At 46.0% G+C, this 12,985-nt stretch overlaps 1 protein-coding gene across 1 annotated transcript in view; it reads right to left on the reverse strand.

Annotated features, from left to right (window-relative positions):
• The window catches only part of EPB41L4B (erythrocyte membrane protein band 4.1 like 4B), a 152,229-nt gene that overhangs the window by 68,758 nt on the left and 70,486 nt on the right, over positions 1-12,985 (reverse strand). Inside the window, exons 5-8 of the mRNA XM_044920420.1 lie at positions 8,749-8,791; positions 7,823-7,901; positions 5,853-5,897; positions 3,956-4,008 (exon numbers count right to left, since the gene is read on the reverse strand). Coding sequence (XP_044776355.1) covers positions 3,956-4,008; positions 5,853-5,897; positions 7,823-7,901; positions 8,749-8,791 — 220 coding nt within the window. The remainder of the gene's footprint in view (positions 1-3,955; positions 4,009-5,852; positions 5,898-7,822; positions 7,902-8,748; positions 8,792-12,985) is intronic.

The following is a 12,985-nucleotide window of genomic DNA, read 5'->3' on the forward strand; positions in this document are numbered from 1 at the left end:
AGTGTCAGCATCACCGGGAGTTTGCTTACGGTGCCCGATCTCAGGCTCCGCCCCAGACCTACTGAAGCCAAACCTGCCTTTTCACTAGAAGCCCAGGTGACTGGCACACAGGGTAATTCAGAAAACACGGGATCCGCACCACTGGCTTTTGAACTTGCATGTGCATCAGGATCACCCAGAGGGCTCGCTAAAACACACACTGTTGAACCCCATCCCCCAAGATTCTGATGCCATAGGTCTGGAATAAGGCCTGAGAGTGTGCATTTCTAAGTTCCCAGGTGATGCGGATGCAGCTGATCCAGGCACACACCTTGAGAACCACGGCTCAACACAACAAATCCCACCAACTGATGAATCAGCATATGTCTGAACCCCTCCAGTCATAGCAACTCACTAAGTACCCAGCAACCTTTCCAATCCCAGAGCCCACCTTTCCGGAGGGACCCCGATGGGCTTGCAGAAGTGGATGAAACTTTCCTGTCCATACAGATGCAAGCTCAGAGGGGCCGTGGGAGGGCTGTACGAGATGCTGCCTGACAGAGGGAGGGGACCTGGTCAACACTTCCTCACCTGACCGAGGCCTTTCATTTGCAACTCTGACGTGGACGGCACCCTGAAATCACCAGGGTGGTCTGGGGCAGGGTGTGCAGCTACTCGGTACTTCGGGCAAAGTCACAAATGAAGATTCTGCTCTGGAAATAAAAACCCAGCGAAGATGAGGGCTGGGCTCCCAAGGCCACCACTGACCTCTGACCAAGCGCTCACCCTGAAACTGGGGGGCTGGCGAGGCTAGAGGGGCAGTCTGGGACGAGAACTCCTTCCTACGAACCACCCTTCCCCTGTACGCACGGGCCAAAGTGGGGCAACAGAGCCCTGGGTTTAGTCCTGTCTCGGCAACACTACTAACATCATCAAGCGCGGGAGGAAGAAACCGGACGATGGTAAGGTTTTCCTGAGACCGGGCCTGGGGGCCAGTGTCCCTCCTCACTGTTACTGGACTAGAAGCGGCCTGAGCAAAGCCTGGGACACATATGCTGACACAGCACGCCTGCCTTCCGAGAATCTGCCGGCCAAACGACACTCCGTTGTCTGTGAACTCTGCCGCCAGGGTCCTGGCCGCGGAGGGTGCGGAGGGAGGCGGAAACAGCTCAGACACAGGAGGGCCGGGACCCGCCCTCTACCATCCACGGTCCGTGCAACCTGGGCAAAGCCACTAACCGCTCTCCACCTCTGATGCCCCGCCAGTAAAAATGGGGACTATTGCAAGGATGAAAGAAGGTCACGGGACACACAGCAGGCGATGGTCCCATTCTCCCCCCGCAGGGGGAGTGGGAGAGGCAGAAGCAGGCTTCCCGCTGAGCAGTGAGCCCGATGCAGGGCTCGATCCCAGGACCCCGGGATCATGACCTGAGCCGAAGGCAGACGCTTAATGACTGAGCCCCCCAGGCGCCCCCCTAACTTTCAAATCTACGATCAACTTAGTCCCCCAAGGAGCACGGCCTTCCCTCTAGGCCGCTGTCACGACTCTGGAGGGACCATGCATTCAAGGACAACCACAGCAAGGCATGTCTTTGAGGCTCAAGCAAGGGAGGAAACACAAGGTCCATTTTACTCAGAGCCAGACACGCTCCAGCGATCCTGATGGCCAGATGCGGGCTGGCTCCGCTGGGGTTGACCGGGAAGGCAGGCTGTGGCACTTCCCAATGGGATGTGGGGAAAAGAGGCCACGGAGGGACAATGTAACGAGACCTTCCCGACTCATATGTCTAAGCCTTCAGCCTTTCTCATTTGTACCGGACACACTGACTGCATCTTAAATTACACTAGGTTGTGGTTCCAACTCAAATGGGTCATCTCCCCGAGAAAGGCTCACAGACAGCTAATCTCATTCACTGGGGCGAGGCAAGTGGTCCTACCAGAGCTGGACTCTGTGAGTGTGATGATGCCTTCGTCCCACAGCAGGAAATGAGTGGGGGGAGGGGAAGATGAGAACGCACGTGCCTCGAGCTCTCATGGTTCAGGACCAGTGGACTGATGGCCCCAGATCTGACAGGGATGTGACTTCATCCTGTTAACTACACTCTGACATCTATTGCTGGGTCACCAACTCTGATGGTAGAACCTCCTGGAGACTCAGAAACTCTAGAGTGGATGCTACTTGGCCAGATGGTGAAATCGGAACCTGGTCAAAATGGAGAGCAGATTTCCATGTCCCCCAAGCCATTCTAGATCCTTATAGCACTCACCATAAGGACTGTTGTATCAGGAAAATGTGGGCGTGAAGCACTGAGCATCGTATTTGGGACAGACATTTACAGAGGACGATACTGTCACCTCTACCACCTGTGTTTTCAGACCTCACGGGCAGGCTCCCCCTTCAACCACGGTCTTTAAAGGGCCCCTCCAACTTCATTCGATTCATCCTATACTTACTGAGCACCTACTATATACGAGCCCCCATTAGAGAACAAGAATTAAAAAGTGACTAAGGAATAGAAATGTCAGGTAAGGGGAGTATCCTGCAGTCATTAAAAACCATCTTTATGACAAAGTGCGTGCACTAAAAATACCAAGTAGAAAAATCATACAAAAATTGTATAAAATTGTATAAAACTGATCAGAATTATATTTTAAAAACTGCATCCAACTCACAGAAACTCTTGGTTATCTGTGGATGGCAGGATGATAGGTTCCTTCCTTCCTTCTACTTGTCTATTGTACTGCTGTCCTGATAGTCTATAATAAATGTGTACTGATTTTATAATTTGAAGACTTAGATCAACGTTTAAAAATTGGCAAATACAAAAGTTGGAAGCCAAATCTTATGATGATATTCAAAATTAATTAGTAATTATGAATGAATACATCATAATTCATTATCCCACAGAAGCCGATAAACGCACTGGTAAACGAATCCACAACATAGGTCTATCTGATGTACTGATAAAATTCCTTATGTGCAGTTACGTGTTAGTACCCTCTTAATGAATGCTGGAGACTTCAGCAAGTGTTTCTTGTGCATTTTAAACTAAAATCCACCAGTGCCTAATATGGAGTCAATGTTGACAACCATGCAGGCAAACCTACCATCTAACTCCCACCTCTAAGCAGATGACTCCCTGTCGATGTTTCTGGCCTGACCTCTCTGATGGAGCCAGATGTGCACACTCAAGAAGCTACTAGGGGGTCCCACTGGCACGTCTCAGCCAAGAGGCCCTTCCTTCACAGAGGATGTCCTCCACCGGAGCCAACTCTTCTAACCATTCACTGCTCCTGTCACCCACCACTGGGAGCCATCTGTGGCTCCTCCCTGACCCCCTCTTAACACTGATCTAATGACCAGGTCCTTCTCTCGTACCACCAGTGTTGTTTTTTTTGGTGTGTGTGTACGCATGTACTCCGTGCCCTAGTCAGTTTCCTTTTATTACAGCAACACCTTTTAACTGCACCCCCAGCACTGGTCTTGCTCCAGTCCCTCTCCCCATCACAGCCAGTGTGACCTTTCTAAATGCACACCTGACCAGGCCTGCCTCCCTCTTACGAGCCTTCAGAGGTCTACTGCTGACAGCATGAAGGTCATGCTCTCTAAACAGGGTTCAAGGCTGTCCACTTCTCCAGGTTCTTGAACTTCCACCCTCTGACACCACTCGACTGCTGGTGCCTCTCTGCACTTTTCTACTTTGTGTCTTGATTCCTTTGCTCATCTTCATCTACTCATCCCCCTGAAGGGCCTTCACCTTCCAAGCCTCCTGAAGGTCTTTCTGTAGGAACTACGCTACACCCTGTATGTGGTTTTGCCATGTCCTCAGGGGACCACAAGCTACTTGGAGATGCAGGCCCTACTATATTCACTTATACCCCCAAAGTAGAGAACTGAGCCTGGTACACGGGATAATCAATTGTTGAAACGAGAGCATAACATTAAAATGCTAATTACCGCCAAAGAAGAATGTACCTTGTAGACAGAGAGCAGCTAATTCCACAGCCGTTTCATAGGGGCATTTCAATCTTGGAAAAAAAAAAAAAAAAGAGAGAGGAAATTAATTCTGTATATGAACTTTAATACTCATAAACCATACAAAATATCATTAAAGTCATTTTTCAAAAGGTAGTGATATTTAGATAATGATTTTTCCCAGCAGCTTCTCTTTTTGCTATCCACGTTAAAGAATGCAAACAAGCTGACTTCCACTACCTATTTCCAAAGTCGGTCTCACCGTCTAGCAAAACAACCCAACCTCGGTACAGTTTCTATCCACCCTGTGGGCAATTTTACTGAATTTGGCAAGAATGGGGCAAGTTTGGGAAACAGAATGAAAAGCCTTCCCTTTGCCTTGTGATTCTGAAACTTACTTGATATGGTACATGCGCCTTTTCAAGCTGCCTTACATCTTTCTTGAAACCAGGTCATAATGTTAAAAATAAACAGACAGATACAATATCTAACACCGCCAGGACAGCTGGATACACTCAAGCGTTCTAATAAGGAGAAGGGCGGCAGAGCCAGAGAGGCGTATTACTACACCTCCCATCACTGATCTCATTCACACTTCAAATTACAAATTGAGTTAGAAAAATAATAATGACATACATTGGTATAGCACTTCATAGTTTTCAAAGCCTTTCACACGTACGGCTGAATGTGGTCAATGCACGGAGTTCATAAACCCCGAAGATGGATGCTGCCAGGGCTCCCCCATCCCCCACTTTAGAGATGAGGAAGTGAGTGTTCGAGTGCCTGCTCAAGGTCATCCAGCTGGTAGGAGGCAGTGCTGGGACCAGAACACCATTCCGCTTTGAAGCACAGTAAATCAGGCTGAAGTGCACGGAAACTGCAAAGTACTGTACAAATGCAAGATGTCGCCATTAATATTTTTCCAAACTGAAGACAATTACTAGACTTAAGAGGCCTTTCGTATGAGGAGCACAGTATGCAGAGAGAGAGAGAGAGATAAAAATACACACACTCATAACACGCACACCAAAGATTCGTATTGCATGGCTGAATAAGGCAAATGTATACACTGTACAATCTACTTGTTCTATGACATATATTGCGCTAAGGTTTTTATAGCATACGTCCGATGCAGAGTCTGCAAATTCGGAAATCACTTTTCAAATTTCCTTCCGATTATATTCAAAATCAAGATGTGCTCTTTTCAGCATCAGGGATCGCTTTTTAGATTCAGTATAGTCTTCATTTTCCATCTCCATTGACCGAAAATGGTCAATATGTATGCGGAAAAGTGACACAACTGTAAAGGCTAGGACCATTGAAATTTCCCGTCTTTAAAATAAATACTGCAGGCGAGACCAACCACATCAGTGCCAATGCTCCTTGTGCTCACCAATCATTGTCACCAGAGGCCTGGTATTGAAAAACTATTTTTAAGAGGGGAAAAGGAAATGAGATGAGATGTCTAAACCTCCTATCAGAATCAGAACATAACCTGTTTCGTTGCTTAAATGCAGATGGTGATGAATGAGACTTTGGACTATCCAAATGCTTGTAAGTGTATACATACTAATAACGTATCTTGCTTGCAAATACGACAAAAGCCATTACGAATGGGGCAGTGATGTGATCAGGGAGAGAATTATTCCCAAATGCACATCACTTAAGATACTAAATGCTCTTGGAAATGCTTCAAGCCATATAGTAATCATTTAAAATAAGATGAGGATGACAGTGATACAAGTATTCGACTCACTTTACAATGCCTGGTGTACTTTTTTTGAATTTTGAAAAGGGAACAAGGGTAGAAGAGTTAAAACAGCAACAACAACAACCGTGATTTAGAAATATACTATGATCTATCCTGGGTGAAGAGTGAGAACAAAAACATACTTACTTTCCTGAAAGAATGTCATGCCTGAGTTGTAAAACAAACAGGTACCTGATAAACATACACAAAAGTCAACAGAGGGTCCTCTTTCCCAGCTGCTTCCAACCCCCAACTGCCCATCACAAACCCCGCCCCGCCCACAGCCCAGAATTCAGCATTGTATAAAGGAGTCCAAATCAAATGAGAACTTTGGTGGAAGCATCTCCTCCTCAGTCTCCAGGAAGGCATCCCAGAACCTAGCTAGGCAGGTGAGCGCATGTACAGAATTCGCAAGATACTTGGAGGATGGAACATGGAACACGGCACAGCCCAATGACAGCCTCGGCAGCACCCTCGGTGCTGAGAAGAGCGCTCACACACAGGCATGCGACGTGTCCAATCAAACAGACAGGGCGGAGCCGCTGGACTTGGCCCTCAGCCAGTCCCACCAGCAGATTCCAGGAACCGTGCAGCTTCTTCTGTATCAGAAAGTTTACAGCTGACTGTAGTTAGCAACTGCTTGAGGCTTTTTTCCTGATGCAGGTTAACTGCAGACTCTGTCTTTTAAAAACCAAATGTGTGCACACACACACACACACACCCCGCCCCACACACACACCCACACACACCAAAAATCCCGGAACTGGGCTGCAGGGGGTTATGGGGTAATGAGAAATGGGGAGAGGAAAGTAGCAAGTAACACAAGTGGAGTTCACCTAAGTAAAAAAAAATTAAGTGTCTTGGCTTAACTGTTTTTTTTTTAACCAGGAGGATGTGGGCATCAGAACCACTTACAGTGCTTTGTAAAAGCCAAAGCTACCCACGCTCCGCCCCATACCTACGGAATCAGCCTTCCATGCAAGAGTGGTCCCCAGGAATCTGATTTGTTCAAAAGCTTCCTAGGTGTTTCTGATTCACACAACCCTGGTTAAGAATCACTGGCTTTGATGATGGCTAGAAGCAGCATGTTTCATAAAGGACTCTAAAGAGAAACTCTAGAATAATTTGTTTGGATTTTGAAAACAAAGCAGACGGTCACTCTCTGTTGGAATGGATCTAGGAGAATGTGGGTGACCCAGAAATCAAAGGATGGGGGAGCTGAAGGTTCTAGTACATTCCAGAATGTTCCTGCTTCCGAAAGCTGCTTAGCCACCACAGAGCTGAGTACTCACGTCAAAGAGAAAACAGGGCTGACATGGCCAGAACTTCCAATTTCTACAGGAAAACCTAGCTACGGAAGGCCAGTAGGGCTCTCCAGGGTGGAGAATGATGAAAAACAGTCTGTAAAGTGTTCCTTGGGTGGTCATCTCCAGGCTAATGGCCACCACCATGAGCTGACATGTCACCACTACTGTCCATCACGCAAATGACAAGGAGGTTCTGGGGACATCTAAAGCAGCGGAAGGCTGGGTACAGAATCTCACTGTCAGAAGGGTAGCTGGAGGGAAATTCCATACTTAAAATGTTTTTAAAGTCTCTTTTGCTTCAACACTGTTTCTGAAGTCTAAGAGACAGGCATAAGGCAGGCAGACCTCAAAAGAAATCCAGTGGGGCTGAAAGATAACATGAAGGGATTCCAACAACTTTGATACTGTAGCAACAAGGGAACACTGTGCAGCCCCTTAAAAAAAAAATAAGATAGCTATTTGGGACTAAGAAATGCTCTTCCAATACCTGCCTTCCCTTTTTGTACCTAGACAAAAACAAAGTGACAGTATAAAGAACAACTCACCAATTTACCCACAGCCCAACAAAACAGAAATGTGACAAGAAAATAAATCTTTTAATTCTGATTCACTGAGAAAAAGGACAAATTAAGCAAAGGGTAGATTTTCAACAGAATACAAAGACAAGCACAGGCAAAGTACTAATAACTCTTGCTCAGAATATAAAGTTAGCAGATAGAAGAGGAGGCAGACCTACAACTCAGGGGACCCGTAAGCTATAAGGTAAGTGCTATGAGAAAGAGGGGAATCTTGTTCTGCATTTTGTCCTACCTTGTAAACTCTTCACGAAGGTTGTTCGGTTCTGAAGAATAATATTTAACTCGAAAGTGCAAAGCATAAGCAGGTCCAACTAAACATATGGAGATGGAAGGTTGAAGATGTTTTCCCCCAATTTTGAAGATCAGAGAATGGACAAAAGGAAAAACACGTTAACTCTAGTCATACATTCACCGTTACATGGGGGAGGTCACAATGGGGCATAGAAAGCTAGTGAGTTCTTTGCAATCCTTCAATCTGGAAAACTAAAATGTGCTTTTGCGTTGACAGAGACGGCGTAGCTAGTAACTCATTCTGGAATAAAACCCTAACCATCTAGATGAATTACTAAGAGCTGACATTTTACTTTCATCCAATTGCCAAGATATTCCAAACAGATACTAACTTTTTACAAAATACGAAGTGGGCTAAAGGAAAGTGACGCATAAACAGCAAGTGTTCTGTAATCTAAAAATACAGTAAGGACACTGTAAAGTATTCCATGTTTTAAAAGGACCCACGCATACACAACACTGAAGAAATGGGCTTACCACACCTATAAAATCAGAGAGCTGGACCAGACTGTCAGAACTCCAGCTTTTCCATCCTCTGAGTCTACTTTTATAACTCATTAGCAAATGAATGTAATAGGCGTAAAGTCATGCTTTTGAACAGCATATTAATCAGTTCTCATTGGCAAGGGTGCCTGATTTCAAATGAGAGCGTAGTCTGTTTTTTAATATCTACTAAAAATCTTATCCAAATTTTAAACTCTAACATTTGGCCAGCCTTAAGAAATGAAAAGTCATCCACTTAAAATGGGATCTATCTTAAAAACGCTCCCAAGTCCTGATGAAAACATAATACCTCAAAACATTGGCAAAGGAGTTTTACTCTCTGATAAAAGAAGTAAGTGAGTAGGCTAAATTCTGCTTACTTACTTTTCATCTGCTTTTTTATGGGTTTGGAATGATCCAGCCAGTGCTGAAAGAAAGAAAAAGTTTCTTTAGGAATAGTTCATCAGCTAGACGATATAGCCCACATTTACCCTCCTCTATAAACTTTAGTCATTCTACCCATAAAACCAGGGATCAGACCAGATCAGGGTTCTCAGGCTGGGGATCAGCAAACTGTGTGGGACTGTATAAAAAAAAAAAAAAAAAAAAAATCCATGCTTAGGTACAGTAAGTACATTTTTTCTTGGGAGAGTTAGCTTTTCAAAGAAGTGCCTAAAAGAACTTAAAATCTTTTAACTAATTGATCTGTGGAGGCCCTTCTGGTCAGCAGAGTGACGGCAGCTTTTTCCTCCTAAATTTCTCACGTTACACTCAATCTTCTCCCAAGTCACCATCAGCCTAGGAAAGACTACCAGCCACACTGCCGGGAAATCTCTGATCATGCATGGGTCTGGAAGCTCTGTCGCTCTAAATGCTAAAATTATAAAACCCAAATTCATGACCCCTTTATTCTTTTGCCAGGAAAAGGACCCCCAAGGAAGCTGGGAAGACAGGCAGGGATTGGCTGGAGATAATTTTGCTCTGGTCAACGAGGACATTTCAACTTCCTGTCATTTTCATCAGAAAGAACCCTTGGGTCCTATCCACCACAGGAAATCACAAAACCATTTCTCTCATATGCAAATTCCTCTATAATGTCTAAGTGGTTGATACCACAGTCCTGATGAGCCTCAGCAGCTCAACTTCCACAGAAAACAGCATTTAGGACCGTTACGCTGTGAGCCCCTCCAAGCAATCCCGAACCCTGGAGGGCAGGGACGGTGCGCTTTAATAATTCCTGTGTCTCATGCCAGGCACAGAGCACGGCACCCAGCAGGCCCCTATTAGACTCTTGAGAAATAAATACATGCTTGATAGCATTTTTTTAAAAGGAGACAGAGAGGAACTTTTCCCACTTTAGGTCAACTGGATACACACTGCAACGTCCCTGAGGGGAACATCCGGAACGACACAGCCAGAGTGGGTTTCTCGCTGGCTGCTTGCAATGAGAGGCCCTTCTGCTGACTGCCAATGTCCTTTCAGAAGCAATCTCAACTCTGCACATTCTAATCATGAAGAAGGGTGGGACTAAATGAGTGCGGTGTACGCTACCTCTCACCAAAGAGCCCATTATGACTGTGTGGGGGGAAGGGAATAAGGAAACACAAAAGCAAATAACAGGTGACTTATAACACACAATAAGCTGTGAGCAGTGCGATGGGAGGACGTGGGCTTTCCTCATCTCCACCCTCCGCTTCAGCCACCGGCTCAGCCATCGGAATGAAGGAAGATCAGCACAGCAGGATGCAGGGCTCAAAGGCACAAGGGCAGGATGCTTTATCTCACTGTTAATACCTATAAATTGGAAATGACCTAAATGTCTATCAACAAAGGAGGATTAACAAAAATGGCTCGTCCATATGATGAAATACTATTCGGTCTTTATTTATTTATTTATTTATTTAATGAGAGAGACAGAGAGCACATGAGAGGGGGGAGGGTCAGGGGGAGAAGCAGGCTCCCTGCCGAGCAGGGAGCCCGATGCGGGACTCGATCCAGGGACTCCAGGATCATGACCTGAGCCGAAGGCAGTCGCTTAACCAACTGAGCCACCCAGGCGCCCTTCAGTCTTTATTTTTAAAGATTTTATTTGACAGAGATAGAGAGAGGGAGACAGAGATAGAGAGAGGGAGAGCATAAGCAGGGGGAGCAGCAGGCAGAGGGAGAAGGGGAGGGAGAAGTAGGCTCCCCGCTAAGCAAGGAGCCTGACAACATGGGGCTCGATCCCAAGACCCTGGGATCATGACCTGAGCCGAAGGGAGCTACTTAACTGACTGAGACACCCAGGCGCCCCACTATTCAGTCTTTAAAACTGATGTGGGCCTCTTTATCAATGTGGGAAGAGAACCACAGCTCAACACTTGATGAAAAGGAAAAAAAAAACAAACCAACAACAAACAAACCAGGATCCCGTTTACATAAAATTATTATTTTCGATTGAGATATGTCCAGAAGGATTTATAGACGTTATTTTTGGATGTGGGGCTGTGGATGCCATTTACTTTTTTCTTTTTTACTTTTCTGCATAATTTTTTACTTCTAATGAGAATATGATCTTCATGGGGGTAGGCCAGGTTGTCACTCCCATTATTCACTCCATTGTTTGCCTATGGGGCAGTTTTTAAAGATCAGTTTGCCCCATCGGAATGCCCTATCACTGCTGCCTTCAACCAAGCAGAAAATGTCCGACCTTAGCCCCTGGGAGGAGGACAGATACAGACCTGATAAAAGTGTATTTACTTTCCTGCCAAAGTATCACACTAAATGGCTATGACTAAACTCCTTCCCCTCACTTTGAAATGAATGTACTATTACCAGGCAAAGAAAGTTCTCCCCGGCAACCAGCCTCCTCATCTCATTAGCCCCAGAGGCTCACAGCTTAAAGGGGCTTGTCCCATTTCTTTCCTTCGAGTCCCCTTCTATCTGGAACAGGACACATTAAGCCCACCGTTCCCCTCCCTCCACTGTCAAACTGCGATCTTGATCCAAGTCCGTGGCGGTGGTTTTCAACCCTGGTTGCGCAATGCAGTCACGATTCCCCAAGTCCCACCCAAGATCCATTAAACAGAATCTCAGAGCATCAGTGTTTTTTAAAGGCTCCCGGTGTGCCCATTAAATATTTAGTGCTGGGGGCGCCTGGGTGGCTCAGTCGGTTAAGCGACTGCCTTCGGTCCAGGTCATGATCCTGGAGTCTCCCGCATCGGGCTCCCTGCTCGGCGGGGAGTCTGCTTCTCCCTCTGACCCTCCCCCCTTCTCATGTGCTCTCTCTCGCTCATTCTCTCTCTCAAATAAATAAATAAAATCTTTAAAAAAAAAAAGAGATAGGGGCGCCTGGGTGGCTCAGTTGGTTAAGCGACTGCCTTCGGCTCAGGTCATGATCCTGGAGTCCCAGGATCAAGTCCCGCATCGGGCTCCCTGCTCGGCGGGGAGTCTGCTTCTCCCTCTGACCCTCCTCCCTCTCGTGCTCTCTGTATCTCATTCTGTCTCAAATAAATAAATAAAAAATCTTAAAAAAAAAAAAATAAATAAAATAAATAAATATTTAGTGCTGAAGTCTTCCCAAAGCCTCCTCTTACCCGGGAATATATCCTACTGATCTTGGGGATCTTGACACATCCACGACCTGTTCTGAAAATCTTTGTCCGGGCTTTGTAAAATCTCAAGCAATTTCAGGGTTTATTGGCCAGATGTCTATGGTTGGTGTTAACAGACAATTCATGGCTAGCGCTCCTACTAGACAGCAAACTGCTTTTCCCTCTGGCCATGCTGCGTAAGGAGCTCCCTGATCCATGGGGGCTGGCCTCCATCCTTCCTGCCCAGCCACGGGACCCTGCCCAAAGCAGGACGTACCAGGATGGAGGCCTGTGAGAAGTCTGGGGCTCACTAAGCTGGGAAAGTCATCAGAAACAGTTTCATTTTAAAAGCTCCTTGACCCTATCGGGAGGGTTCCGATCAGGTTTGCTTGCCTGTCCTGCATCAGAGGCGGTAAGAAATCCAGCCATAATCCTAAAACAAGAGATGATAAAACCTATCTTGTATCCAACCAGTTCAAAATGACCTACCTTTCTTCTCAGCTGCAGGAGCTGACCAGACTCTGATCACTCGTGTTTTATCCCACAAGACCACCTCACAATGAATACCCAGGCATTAGGGCGCAACGTGGCCTTTAGTAAATCATATACTACACTAGGCTCGGAGGCCTACAGTCAGCAGCAGCGGGACCTGTCTTAGATGTTCACCTGCATCCCAGCTAAATATAGCCACACTGCCTGTCGGCAAAGGCCAAGGCAAATGGCTCCAGCCCTCTTAAGAGACCATTAAACCAGTCACTGGAGATAGACGAGGGCATTTCTAAGTTCAAAGGGCACGACATTTAACTCAAACAGTCTAACAGGTGTTAGAAAGGTGGTTTCTGATCTGAATTTCTCATCCAAGTCAATCTGGCAAAACCCTTTCCATAAATCAAGATGGGAGACGATTTGGCAAAGCTCATCCGTTCTGACAATACATCAGTTCTGGAACCATGACATGCATAAGGCTGGTTGGAGAACTAAAATCTATACAGAAGCACTTGAACCACAATGGCCAAGAGAAGCTCACGGGTTGAAAAGGTAATAAAACC

This window comes from Neomonachus schauinslandi, chromosome 13 (genome assembly GCF_002201575.2).
Source record: "Neomonachus schauinslandi chromosome 13, ASM220157v2, whole genome shotgun sequence".
NCBI classification, from domain to species: domain Eukaryota; kingdom Metazoa; phylum Chordata; class Mammalia; order Carnivora; family Phocidae; genus Neomonachus; species Neomonachus schauinslandi.